This window comes from Leopardus geoffroyi, chromosome B1 (assembly GCF_018350155.1).
Source record: "Leopardus geoffroyi isolate Oge1 chromosome B1, O.geoffroyi_Oge1_pat1.0, whole genome shotgun sequence".
NCBI lineage: Eukaryota > Metazoa > Chordata > Mammalia > Carnivora > Felidae > Leopardus > Leopardus geoffroyi.
This window is the reverse complement of record NC_059327.1, coordinates 72870733-72885883: the sequence shown is the minus strand read 5'-3', so window position 1 is coordinate 72885883 and position 15151 is coordinate 72870733. Positions and strand designations below refer to the sequence as shown.

The following is a 15151-nucleotide window of genomic DNA, read 5'->3' as shown; positions in this document are numbered from 1 at the left end:
GACTTGGCTTCTGAGGCATGTTTCAGTGAATGCTAGTTCAGTCATTCATTCTACAAATTTTTATTGTATTTGTTTATCTTGCTCACAAATGTGTCTCTAGCATACTACCTGTCGCATAGGAAGCTCCCAAGATCTATTTGTGGAATGAATGTTAAGTCTCTACTATTATAGAACATATGTTCTAGTAGTTTTCATCCTCCACCTCCTGTTGCTGAGGGCAAGAATACCAGAGGAGAAACAAGTGGGAATTTAAAGGAATTTTCATTTTAATGTTGTACAAGATTCTATTATATGCCAGAAGAAACTTAAAAATTTATAAGCTTCTGAAAATTAAATAATGGTTCTGTCACTAGTTTCGGTGCTTGAAAATGAAGTAATAATATGATAATGTTACATCAAAAGAAAAAAATTGTTTTAGTCTTCCTATCAGATAGTCGTTTCAAATCAGTAAGGATCTGACATCATGAACATAAGACCCTGTCCAGATTATTAAAATGAGAGTTTTCTCAGTTACATTTTGAAGACAAATGTTCTTGCATCTTATTTTAATGAATACATGCATATATTTGCTTTTATGGTTAAATGTGTATTCTTCTAAGAAAAATTAAAACTAAGCTAGTCTTAAAATACAGTAGTTACTCAGTACTAGTAAATGGGACACAAACTTGAAAAAATCCAGTGAAGTAGTTTACTTAATTTAAACTCAATACTGAGCTTCATAAATTTGAGTTAAAAGAAATTTGGGAATGTAACCTATGGGAATGTAACCAAGAGAAGAAAATAATTTCGTGAGTCTCAAGCCATTATCAAGAATCTGCTTCCAAGCATGGTTTATAGGTAAGGAATTAAGAGGTACAAACTTGCATTATAATTTTTTTAATGCTTACTTATTTTTCAGAGAGAGACAGACAGAATGAGTGGGGGAGGGGCAGACAGAGAGGGAGACACAGAATCTGAGGCAAGCTCCAGTCTCCGAGCTGTCAGCACAGACCCCAACACAGGGCTTGAACTCATGAATCATGAGATCATGACCTGAGCTGAAGTTGGACACTTAACCAACTGAGCCACCCAGGATTCCCTAAACTTGCATTATAAACTAAATAAGTCATGGGGATGAAAAGTACAGCATAGGGAATAGAGTCAGTAATATTGTAATAATGCCTATGGTGACAGGTGATTACCGTGGTATTTCCTAAGGTACGGAATTGTAGAATCACTATGTCGTACACCTGAAACTAATACAATATTTTATGTCAACTATACTTCACCAAAAATATACTCTCCTGATCCAAACCTGGATAACCTGCTATCTTTCAAATAAAATTATTTTTCAAATATCTTGAGCATGTTTCACTTTCCATACCCCCCCCCCCACACACACACACACAGAAAATGCCAAAAAGCAACACATTTGCTGGGATTTGTGTTCTTGACTTTGAGTTCCCCACTGATTCTTGTAAGAATTGCTAATCCTGATTGCAACAAATAAATAGAAAGATAAGAGACATGGATTTGGTAGCTTACAGAAAATAATGAAAGCAAATGGACCACATTTATTATTTGGGCCACTATTTGAAATAGATGTATGAAGCCTTCACTAATGGTAAAATAACATTGTTTTTATAAACAATATAATATACTATAAAATATATATAATGTAATATAAAAAATAAAGTGTTAATTATGTATCCAATCACAATAATAATGCTTTGGTTTAGGAATCTTTATTAATTATTTTAACAGTGTTTTGAATTTTGTGAACATTTTAATTTATATTAATAAAGGAAAAAATGTGGAAAGAGGGGAGAGCAAAAAGAAAAGATGGTATTTTCTTTTTGATATTTGTTTATCAGAGCATAAGGCATGAGTTCTAATATTCCTAATCTGATTAATGTCTCAAAGAAAGGATAAACACATGGTGATATACTATTATTCTTAATTTATTGGCCTCTTTTAAAACTCAATTACGTGATTGCTTCAAAGCATAAACATTTGTATACTTTTAGAGAAGTCACAGTTTTAGTGGATTCCTTGCGAGTAGGTCCAAATTTTTGGGTTGGATTAAAAATACTTATTTCTTCACACATTCTTTGTGAGCCTCTGCAGCATGCACATTAATTTACAGGAAAGGTGATACACATCTCTTTCAGGAATGCCCTAATTTTCCCTCGTATTGTCCAATTAAATGAATTGAAATACCCTGGTGTTTCTAAATTCAGCCGACAGAGAATAGTTTTATGACAAGTAAATAAGTCTTGCTGGGAAGATGTTGCTTAAGTGATAAAATGGTTCAGCCAACAGGTGAACCAACAAATTAAATATTAACTAAGGAGGGTAACCATTTCTAAAGTCCTACCTAACAAAGGCTTCAGCTATATATAGGATTGAAGATCTCCCAGTTAAGTCCATAAGTAAGGGACAATTTCGTGGAGCTTCTAAAAGTTTAAAACCATGAAGAATCTAATACTGCTACTACTGTGTGCTTTTATTATTAAGTCACAAGCTATTGATTACTATGATGAGGTGACTATTTAAAAATTATTATATTATTACTAATATTATTAATATAAAATATAACAACATAATCATACGTGAATATTTATCTTAATGAAATTAACATTGATTTTAGTTATGAAATTGAAGTGGGACCCATTGTATTTAAAGAATGGTACATAGTATTTCTTACATAAAAACAAAATAATGATTTCTTGTTTTCTTGTTTATCTATATTTTCCCAGGGAGAAGAAGACAGAGCTGTGGTAAGATTGTTTTTCTCACTTGTTATCCTGAGTACTGTGATTTTCATTTAGTTCTAGCAACACATTATTACAATTATGAGGACAAATCTAAGAATTTTGAAGACTATAAAAAAATGAAAAAGCAGTATTTTAAAAGAAAAAAGCTGTGGTAGCTTACTCTTTGGTGAAGGAAAGTAATATATAGCTCCTGAAATCACTGGCAACTTCTGAATGAAAATTATAAATGAATCTAAATGCAGAATAGACCAAATACAGTGATAGAAAATGAAATGATTGTTTTTTCAAGTGTGCAAATCTAAGTCATAAGTAGTATTTATTGTCATTACTAATAGTTATGAAACACGTAGCTCAGTATAATTTATTCATTCGTAGAACAGTTTTTCTTTAACTACTATCTCTGCTGTTTTCTTTCTCTTGGTTTGAAGATAACAGATATACAGAAATGCATTTAGGGAGATAACTATTTAAAGAATTTTAATTGTGTTCTCAAATGAATTATGATCAAATTTCTTGCGCACAACATAGTATGTCACACTAAAAATAAGAGTAAACTTCAAGGAAGGGATTTGTTTGCAACATTTGTTGAATTTGAGGGGAACCTAAGTTGTTTTAATATTCAAAGTATACAGATAAAGAAATACTTGTCTGGTTAATTGCATTAGCTAAGAAGAATGGAAAGAATGTATAAGAGTAAACTTTTGTAATACCTAGCTAAGCACTTTTACATTTCTACTCATCAGCTAATCCTTACAGAGATAGTTTACTAGTTTAAGCTCCAAAGTGGATTTTCTAGTTTCAGTTATTTCACTGAGTGATCTTCATGAACCCCAATATCCATATAATTTCTTTAAATGTTTTTAATTCCTTTTCTCTAGTAAAGCTAGATGGTCAGTGCTGTCTCTCCAATGGCACCCTGAAATAGAAAGAAAATATTTTTCTTCTGTTATAATTTGATTTGTAATAAACAGGTGAATCACATTTCATAATATTCCTGGTAGAACAGACCAGCTCTGGGACCTCATGAAATATGTGTATTTTCCCCAAATCCTCACATGTTGTTATTTTTATTGCAATTACACATACTCAGATACCTATGATAATTATGCAGGGGAATTCGGAGCCAACTTGCCTGGGTTTAAAGCCTAGCACACTCTCACTAAATGTTAAGTGCTATTGTAACTTAATGAATAAATGACAGCAAAATTCAAAATAGAGTCATTGCATGACTTCTAGGCTCACTGAATAGCTGGAGAGCTTAGTCTTTTCATCAAAAATAGTCATTTGTTCATTTGTAATTAAGCCCCCCAAAGTATAATTGCTGACAAAGACCACATGACAATTTAGTTAATTCAAGCAAACACTTTTATATTGCATTGCATATTTTCCACCTCATTATGTTTTAAGGTAATATTCTTTAAGTTAGCAAATAATTTTAGTCGCATGCCTTGAGAATTATTTTAAATATGAGAAAATTATGATGTTTGATAAAGAAATCATGTAGGAATTTCATGGGAATGGTATAAGAAATAATTTTGTTGATATAAGATAAGGTTAGGATTGGAATTAGTATAGGAAAAGCCATTTAAACTATAATATCTACTGTGTTTGCAGTAGAAATAATGAGTACTTACTATGTGTCAGGAACTCTTTGGAGGGTGTGAGATGCAATGTCATTTAATCTTTACAGTCATCTTAGGCAGCAGATACTCTTATTATCCCTATTTTACAGATAAGGAAACTAGAGCACAGAAAAAATAACTTGCCCAAGATTGGATAGCTAGTAAGTGGTAGGGTCAAGATTTGAACCCCAGCAGTCTGGCTCCAGAAGACCTTAGTCCTCTTCAAACACGTTAGCCTCAAAGATTGTCTGATTACAAATAAATCCAAAATAAATTTCACTTTTTTAAAAAATCTGTATTACCTCTTAAATATTGCTATATAAGAGTTAGGCAAGTTGATCGCCTAATTCATAAAAATTGAAAGTGGGAAAATAATTAACAACAATTACAGGAATTTAGTAATCCAAATAGCTTGAGAAAATTCCTCCTGACAGTGTAGATTTCTTACTATTTTATGTATTCCAGTGTATAAGTTTCAGGAATCTGATGTCATCGCTCTTCATAATCCGATGCAGCTTTATTTTAAGACCTCTTTTTAAAAACTCCCTCAGGTATAACACTTTTCACGCAGTTTTTCTATTGTTACCGAAGAGACCAACGACTAACCAGTTGATGGACCTTGAAGAAACCATTAATTATGTGACAACCTAATTTATGAAATGAGAGTATTGGAATCGTTACATCTCAAATCTTTGATAACACTTTACGTTTATTTCTGCCTGGTTCCCCAAGGGTGTTGTGGATGCCCGTGGTCATCGGCCCCTCGACAAGAAGAGGGAAGAGGCTCCCAGCCTGAGACCTGTCCCACCACCCGTTAGTGGAGGTGGCTATCGGGCTCGACCAGCCAAAACAGTGGCCAGCCAAAAGAAAGTAGAAAGAAAAGCCCCTGATGCTGGGGGCTGTCTTCATGCTGACCCAGACCTGGTGAGTGCATCAGTGTTTCTTGTCGGAATGGGTCTCCCATGCAGAGAAAGCCTATGTTCATTATGGTTTCCTAATGTTGCCTTGACCCCCACTATTATCATTATTTTGTTTCTTTATTTTGGAAATAACTACAAAACTTACTGGGCCTTGGGATAAGGGCTCCTTTCTAGTCTTCTTTAGTTTGAGCCTGAGATTGTGAATGAGGTACATGGATGTTGTTTTTAGCTTTGTGTTTTGCCCACCTCGTTTGTTCAGGTGGTAACATTTTCACAGCCCTACTTATTTTTTCTGTGGTAAGTACTAATTTTAATCTTCAGAGGACTATGATGATGACTCTAGAATTTCTGGACTTACATAACAGAAAATGAAATTGCAAGTTTTTATACTGGCTCGTGATATTATTGCGTTTTCACTGTGTGGTATTTTCACAAATACCTGTAATCCGAATCCTCTAATGCCTGCCATTGTCTTTGTTTGCAGGGAGTGTTGTGTCCTACAGGATGTCAGTTGCAAGATACTTTGGTAAAACAGGAAAGACCAATCAGAAAAAGTATAGAGGAGTTAAATAATAATGTGGAGTCTGTGTCCCAGTCCTCTTCTAGCACCTTTCAGTATATAACACTGCTAAAAGACATGTGGAAAAACAGGCAGAAACAAATAAAAGGTAGGTATCCTGTGTTTTACGTTTGATTCTGCTCTAGAATTGGAACTTGTTTGACTGCATGGGAATGCATGATTCTGAGAAGATGAACCTTTCTAGATGAGCTTAAGTAGCAGTCTACTGCTTTCAGTATGAGCCTGAATACCCTCCGGTTCTCACTTAGGCCCCTTTACCTCCCACTTGTCATATAAGCGTGATTCAGCACTTATTCTCAGCTAGAATCATTTTGTGTAGAAAAAAAAAAATCTCTGTGAGTCCTTATTTTTATTCTAGAAGAAACCTGTGAATCAGAAGGCAATATTCAGAGCAAAATTTAGCACTTATAGATTTAATACTTCAGGTTTTGAATACAAAAGGGTAATCTATGGCATACTCAATTGTGTTGCAGGTAATGCTACCAGATCTTTGAATCTGGAGATCTGAATGCTCTTGAGTGCTTGAGATCTGAATCTTGAGTGCTCTTGGCTGGGTGGTAGGAATAAGCTAGTGAGTAAGACTGGCATAGGCATTTCAATGAGTAGCTTATCTAAATTTGGGCATTTTTCAAAGGTATCATGACATTCCTCTTGTAAATTTCAAGGCTCTAGTGTACTTTTGTGAGATGGATAAGTAAATCAAGGGTATTCAATCCATATGATGTTGAACTTCTGAGATGGAAGGTCTAAATACTGCTTTCTCCTTTTTTCCTCACCAGAGAAATAAAGAGCCTATTGGATTCATTATTAGGCAGAATCTTTAGCTTATACCTAAGGTAAATTACTTAGACTTTACGTTAATTTGTATGTCATGGGCCAAATAATTTCCCCTAAGTACAACTGCATATCATGATTTCTCTGCAGCTATTAGTTTATTCTCAGAAAATTGAAATTACAACTGTATGGATGAATACACCTAGCTTTTTTATCAGAAGAAAATGCTCATCACTCCTACATAATTTCACTTTTCCAGAAAATGAAAATGCAATAAATGAGTACTCCTCAGAGCTGGAAAAGCACCGACTGTATATAGATGAGACTGTGAACAGCAATATCCCAATCAACCTTCGTGTGCTCCGTTCAATCCTGGAAAACTTGAGAAGCAAAATACAAAAATTAGAATCGGATGTCTCAGCTCAGATGGAATACTGCCGCACCCCATGCACAGTCAGTTGCAATATTCCTGTGGTGTCTGGCAAAGGTAACTAATTAATAAGCATATTTCTAGAAAGTTCCAGAAGAGCAAACACTCTAAAAATATGAGGTAACTTTAAAAAGCTTAGTGGCTTTTCCCCAACAAATCCTAATGACGTTAGAGCACATCATGAGGATATCCCTACCATGCTGTGTTCAGACATGGCCTAATGTATTCGCCAATTTTTGATGAACAGGTTGTAGTGCAACGATGGTGGTAGCTCCACTTGACTAATGCACGTGCTTCCTTGGATAGATGGAAGAATGTAGGTGGATGTGGGTGTTTCTCCTTACCAATGTGTTCTGGAAGGTTCTGAATATCCTAGGACAAAGAAGGTGGAGAAGGGCTTTTCTCATTCCCTAGAACTCAAAACTGATGTTTCAAGGATGATTCAATTTCTACAACTTCTTCTCAAATGTCTGAAATAAAGCATTCCTCAGTAACTTATGTAATCAGTTATCTTACACAATTGATGACTAAAGACCAAGAAATTATGTTGTAGTTCCCTGAATATTCTATGTTATCTTATGTTTGCAGAATGTGAGGAAATCATCAGGAACGGAGGTGAAACATCTGAAATGTATCTCATTCAGCCTCACAGTTCTATCACACCATACAGAGTATACTGTGACATGACCACAGAGAATGGAGGTAAGTATTTGATGATGGCTGACCTATCATGCTGTAATTATTTTGATGCCATAGAATACCAAGAAATAAAACCTAGCTTGACATAACTAACAATGATCCATTTGATTTGGAATTCATCCTGATATTTTAAAGGTTATAAAATATCTATGATTCACAATTTGGAGTGAGATAAAGCACTTGCAGTCTCCAAAGACTTTAAGTTTTCCATTCATATTTATTTCCTTATTGTACACATTTTGAAGCACTAAACATAGCTGGGCATAAAATAAATTAAATAGATGAGGAATTTAGACATTCTCCTCAAAGTGAGACTATTGTCGGTTAATAGATGCTATTTTTGTTTCTTTCAACCAAAGGATGGACAGTAATTCAGAACCGTCAAGATGGTAGTGTTGACTTTGGCAGGAAATGGGATCCATATAAACAAGGATTTGGAAATATTGCAACTAATGCAGATGGGAAAAAATACTGTGGTGTACCAGGTAAAACTGGGAGTACAAAATAAAATCATCCTTGGGTAAAAAAATTTTTTTTTCATTACAAAAAAACATGGCTTTGGGAGTCTTTAGCAGTTTTGGGAGTTTGGGAGTCTTTGGGAGTTTTTAGTTTTAGGAGGTTAAGAAGAGTTTACAAAAAGAATGTGAAAGTTAAAGATAAGGGAAGAAAAAGGTTTTATTTTATTTTTTTTAAATGTTTATTTATTTTCAAAGAGAAAGAGTGTGTGTGACTGCACAAGCACCCATACACACACACTGGCACACACACATGTCAGGGAGGGGCAGAGAGAGAGGGAGAGAGAATTCCAAGCAGGCTCCCCACTGTGAGCCCAGAGCCTGCCTGACCCGGGGCTCAATCTCACGACCTGAGCCTAATTCAAGAGTCAGACGCTTAACCAACTGAGTCACCCAGGCACCCCGAAAGGCAGTTTTTCATTTCCAAACGTTTTATTTCTTTTGAGACTTTACTTTATTTTTCCTTTAGGTGAGTATTGGCTTGGAAATGATAAAATTAGCCAGCTTACCAACATGGGTCCCACAGAACTTTTGATTGAAATGGAGGACTGGAAAGGAGATAAGGTGAAGGCACTCTATGGAGGATTCACCGTACAGAATGAGGCCAACAAATACCAGCTCTCAGTGAACAAATATAAGGGAACAGCTGGCAATGCCCTCATAGAAGGAGCTTCTCAACTGGTGGGAGAGAACCAGACCATGACCATTCACAACAGCATGTACTTCAGCACGTACGACAGGGACAATGATGGCTGGTATGTATTGTGTTTTTCCCTCCTGCTTTAAAAGCCACTATGGATGTTGTTATTAGAGTCATTAATGATAGCTCATGTTATTAATAGCTATCATTTCTTGGGCCCCTACCGTGTGTTAGCCACTGTACGAAGCTCTTTATATATCACTCTAAGACATTTCCACTATCAGGTTGCTATTATTATTCTCACCTTACAGATGAAGTGCAGAGAGATTAAGTAATTGACTGAAAGTTATACAACTATAAAATATGGAACTGGAACGAGAGCACATTCCCTTTACATAGTGAGCGTTTAGATAAATTTCTATATCTATATAATCTCAAGTGTATATTGAAACCTCCATTTTGTTTTCCAGGGTTCTCTAACACTGAGGCGGCTGAAAGCTGTCATGTCAGTTTAAAGAAACAAATACAGATGGACTTGTCACATAGGCCCAATTCTCTCCCTTTCTTGTTGTAGGGCAGGGAAGACATCTTGCATACTAGTGTGACTTTACTTACAGAACCAGCATATAACTTGAAGGATCCCTGTACGCAGCACTCTTCTGAGGGCATTTTGCAAAGAATTTACTTGACGGCCCTGCAGTTCTAATAACCCCAAACATTTTCTTTCAGGATAACTGCAGATCCCAAAAAACAGTGTTCTAAAGAGGATGGTGGCGGATGGTGGTATAATAGATGCCACGCAGCCAATCCAAATGGCAGATACTACTGGGGTGGACATTACAGCTGGGACATGGCGAAACACGGCACAGATGATGGAGTTGTATGGATGAACTGGAAGGGGTCCTGGTATTCGATGAAGAAGATGTCTATGAAGATCAGACCCTTCTTCCCACGGCAATAACCCCCAAAACATAGATTTTTATTCTTCTATATGTAATAACATTTTTGTATATTATGTCATTGGAATATGCTTTCACACATTATATCCCTCTAAAACTATCAAAAGGTCGTGAGTGTGACTTTTTGGGAAAAAGTATTTAGGCTAAATGACATTAAAAATAGCACACGAGTTATTTTTGTATTCTTCCTTTGTATTTCTCACCGAGGAGTAACTAAAACAGTAATTGTGAACACTTCATAATTTCAATTTCAGTTGCGGAAAGTTTCAAATTAGGAAGAGGAATTTTCTATCCTTGTTGTAGAAAAAGTATTAGGCAAACTAAAAAGTTATGTTCAAAGGCCCACTTTAATACTATTTGTTTATATAAGATCCGTCACAAAAAAAACTTTCAAAAAGACTTATTAAACTAGTCATTGTTGCAAATAAATTATTCTTACTTTGTAATCCACATGATCAACGAGTTAGGCTTTGAACCTGGAAGAAAAGAGAAGCAATCACAACTCTGAGCAGCTAGCAAACTGGTACTGAACACATGAAGATTCAAAATCTCACTCTGCACCATGGGAAAACCACTACGCTGCCCCTTAGCTAGACTTTGGGATCAGAGATCCCAAGAGGACGATGAGAGTCTGATATTCATCAATTGGTTTTGGGGAGGAAGAGTGGGGTAGGAAGCAGCAGTTGTCTATTGTCCCTGGAAATTATGCCTACTGACATCAATTGGATCTTTGTTTTTTTCCATGATAACACCGGAACTAAAGTAGAAGTGGGTTTTGTGTTCTTTCTACTTCTTCCCAAGAAATGAGTATATATCAACTCAATACTGCCTTTATCCTCTGTTCTCCCATCATTTCACTGCCCTGGGCAACCCTATGCCCCTAGACTCTCCTTCCCTAACGTAGCATCATTGCCACTGATTTTCACAGAAACTTATTGTCCCATAGCTCAGCCTCTTAACCTTTGCATCTAAGCAGAGGTTATTAATTTTTTATCACAGAAATGCTATCCTTCTTTTGATTCCTCATCAAATCCAATTTCAACTTTTACCTGGTTTCCCTGCCATAGGTTCTGTCTCACCCCTACCTGTACTCTATCTGTTACACTGCCATCACATAAAGTGTCCTAAAAATAGGAAATTCTGACCAAGTTACCTCCCTGCTTAATGTCAGCTTTGTGTAATCTAAATGTTAAAATCCAAATTCCTTGATTTGGGGTGAAAATGGTTTGCTACTTGGTCCCAGCACCTTCTCCTGCCCCCTTCACTACACATCTACATTCTTGTCGCAGTGAATTTTCCACCATTCCAGAGAAGGTCAGGCTCTTTTATATGTTGCTGCCATTATTAATAGCATTTTTCTCCCAACGCTATCTGACAATTTACTGTTCATTTTTTAAGCCTCACTTTAACTGCAATTTCTGTTTTATATACCTTTCTCTTTTACTAATCATGAGCTCTTATTCACCTTTGATTCCAGAATCACCAGCCTGTCAGAAAGCACGATTTTCATAAATTCATAAATCGTGGATGACTAAATCCACTGATTATCAAGATCTTGGATAACACTCCCCCCACTTTTTTGTATAGAACCCATTTTCTAATAAAGTCACATGCAGAAACTTCACATGGGAAATATTTGAAAGTAGATTTTAAAAATAAATTTTTAACGTTTATTTTTATTTTGAAAGAGATAGAAAGAGCAAGCTGAGGAGGAGCTGAGAAAAAGGGAGACTGAATACCAAGCAGGCTCCCTGCTGTCAGCTTAGAGCCCAATGCAGGACTCGAACTCACAAACCCTGAGACCACGACCTGAGCCGAAATTGAGTCAGATGTTTAACTGACTGAGCCACTCAAGTGCCCAGAAGTAGAACTTGTGCAGCAAGGCTGAGTATAGCAAAAGTCCATCGAATCAAGGATGGGAAGATGGCAAGAGCCCAATTCAAGGGCAGTATCCCTCAGACCTTTGCTCAACCCCTTACAAACTCACAGAAGATCTAATGAATCCTTAGAGCTTAAAGTAAAGCCACAGATTAAAAGAAAACCATTGAAGTAGACAATCTGATAGTCAATTCTTAGCTAATGTGCAAATAGCAGAAACACGGAGACCATTCCTGGGTGATGTGTAATATCTATTTAGAAAGAAGTAAGTTTTCTTAAGTTATCATTTGATAAGATATGCTACATATCTGATCTTGCCCATTCAAACATCACAATTTTGAATATAATACAAAGGAATTGTCCACAAGTTAGAATATACAAAACAGTTTCAAAAAGGACTAACTAATGACTTTTATGAAGATAATTAAAAAAAAACTGGTTGGAAATTATTAATCCCATGCTGTGGCATGAGAACTATAATATATTTTCTTATACACTTAAGACTGAAATTATGTAAAAAAAAAAAAAACTAGGAAGGATATATGTACTTGGGACGTCAACTTCCAGTTCCTCTGCATTTTAGGAACCAAGAAAAAAAGCTAACCAATGTAACTGACAAATTGTATATTACACTGAGCACAGATTTTTCCACACGGGCCAAAAATGAAGGTATTTATTTATTTAGTTAGTTAGTTATATTTTTTAATATGAATTTTATTGCCAAAAATGAAGGTTAATGTGACACACCACCAGCTGCAGCAGCTTAGTTGATGTTGTTGTTTCACTTTTACTCACCAAACATTATGTACACTTATTTAAAATACAGATATCCTGGGTCAATTCAGAGTTATTACATCAGAGTCTCTACATGGGAAAAGCCTCGGAGTCTGTAGTTTTAAATAAATGTCCCCAAGAGATTCTGATCCCTGGCTGGAGTTTTAGAATGACTGATACAGTCTGCATTTGCATTTACCTGAGACTCCCATCATTTTCATGGAGCCTTTCTTTCACCCAAATGATGACCATGAGGCGATATTTAGGACGAGTAGCCATCTTTGAAATTATTGTGATTTTATAGGTGGCCAACGCCTGTGTTTAAAACTTGACGGGTTTAAACAACACAGTCTCTAAAAGCTGGAAGCATTATTCCTACTCTGTTGTCTCTCAGCTCTAGTGATTCTCGGCATTCGACTTTTAGTTTTTTCCAGTGCAGGAACAGCTCAAAAATGCTACCTACCATTCGTACACAGAGCTGAAATTGATTTCTGAATTCTATCCCTCCCCCTACTGGGGCATGTTGATGCTCCCTGCTTGAGCTTCCACTGTTGCTCAACTCAGCACAAAAGCACAATGTGTTGGTGCATAATTATGGCTAAACCAGCAAATGGAATAATTTCTGTTTATTTTAACTACATTGACTGTGGTTTTATGTAATTAAAATAGTATGCATTATTTGAAGAAATTTGGGGAAATATAGGAAAAGTAGAACCACTTATACTCTCAACACTAATAGGAAAACAGCTATTATCTTAGTATATGTTTTTCTTGTTATCCTGTAAATGTGCTAGCCTTGAATTTTTCACCTTGTGTCATGGAAGATGTTCCATGTTACTTAATATTCTTCTATAATGTTATTTTTCTATAATACTCTATATAATAGACTATATAGTATTCCATCATCTGAAAGGACTCTAATGTTTTAAGCAAGTCCCTGTCACTTAAAATTTAGATTCTTCTGACCTTTTTCTAATAAAGATAATTCTGAAATTAACATCCTTCTACATAACCTTATTTTGCATATATATAATCTGTATTCTATATGATACATATACAATAAATTTTTAGAAGCAGATTATCTGGAGGAAATAAAGGGGTTGACATTGTAAAGGTTTTTAAAATATATATATATATATTGCCAAGTAGCTCTCCAGAAAAATGGTATCAATTTACCTTTGGCAGACAGAATTACAGGTGTTTGTTTTTATTTTTCTTCTCCCTTACTAACGCTGAATGTTGTAATTAAAACTTTGATAATTGCTTTAATTTTCATATCTTAATTCCTAGAGCAAGTAAGAGATTTTTTAAATGTTTAATGATCATTTGTCCATCTTCTTTTGAGAGTTACTTTTCATGTCTTTTCCCTAATGTTAATTTTCTTGTAGCATAAATCACCCTTTATATGAATTCTTAACGATTCTTTATGTGTGTAGGATAGCAATCAGGAACATGATATTACCCTCTATTTATTCAAATATTTTATTTCCTAAGTGATTAGACTGAGAGAGTCATATGCAAATAGTCTTACTGGAACTAATATTAACCACTTTCTCTCCTTCTCCCAACCAAGCTGTGACCAACAGGCGATATGTTTTCTGTTTTGTTTTTTGACTGAATTATATTCATTTCTCTAAAAACTGTTTATTTTGAGAAGTTTCATTCTTACAAAAAAATTGCAAGGATAGTTTAATGAATACCTCTATGTCCTTCACCTAGATTCACCAATTGTTTGCTACATTTGCTTTATCTCTCAAAAGGAGATACTTCTAAGCAGTTTTGTAATAGCTTATGTAGGCCTGTGATCTTGAGGTCATAGACCTATTGTAGACAGAATCAAAGGTAGATTTAGCAAATATTTTCCAGAGTGCTATGTTGCAACCACCTTCAGCAATGAGCTGAAGAAGAGGGGCACCAGTGTTCAGTAACTGAACATTTCTTAGCTTAAACCTGGAAGGTTATCTTAAATTTTTGGCCAACGTGGTTTTCGAGTGTTGCTTTCACGATGTGGAAATGGAAGACATATTTTCCAGCTCTCGTATATCGTTCATTTGAATCTCTTCCCCAGGTGCAAATTCCTCACCATACTACTCCCCTCTATGATGTTTCAGGCCCTTGCCATCCCCACCCCCAATTCACTAAGGATTTTTCTCCATAAATGAGATTTACAAAGTACTTGAAATTCAATTAAAAAGAGTATATAAATGAATTAATAAATGCATGAATAGATAAAATATGATATCCCCAAAATGGTTTCTGTGCAAATTTCATTACCTACAAGCAACTTGTACAATATGCATGGCTACCAAATTCTAAATGGTGCTACTTCTTAAGCTGTTTCAGCAAATAGTAGATGTTGTATTATGTTACTCAAGTATAAAAAAAATCTTTAGTTTATGATTTTTGCATTCTGCTTGAACTTATATTAATATGCTGTCTTTTTCTTTTAGACTTTTCTATTTGAGGTTAGTGAACTTCCCTAGATCGATCTTGTTCTGATTCACCAGCTGCATCGCTAGTGTCTACTAACTAAACTGGAAATGTAAGGGAAGCCCATGACAGAGTATAATTATGTCAAAAATAACACTGGGGAAATAATTAAAA

General features: G+C 35.4%; 1 protein-coding gene across 1 annotated transcript; it reads left to right on the top strand.

Moving 5' to 3' along the window:
- The first annotated feature begins 2393 nt into the window (after positions 1 to 2393).
- On the top strand, positions 2394 to 10069 carry FGB (fibrinogen beta chain). The gene is made up of 9 exons (XM_045465137.1): positions 2394 to 2523; positions 2739 to 2759; positions 5111 to 5302; positions 5783 to 5966; positions 6912 to 7139; positions 7671 to 7784; positions 8141 to 8266; positions 8766 to 9051; positions 9666 to 10069. Exons 1-9 carry the CDS (start codon positions 2452 to 2454, stop codon positions 9895 to 9897), a joined length of 1455 nt encoding a protein of 484 aa, XP_045321093.1. The 5' UTR covers positions 2394 to 2451; the 3' UTR covers positions 9898 to 10069.
- Positions 10070 to 15151: the final 5082 nt, after the last annotated feature.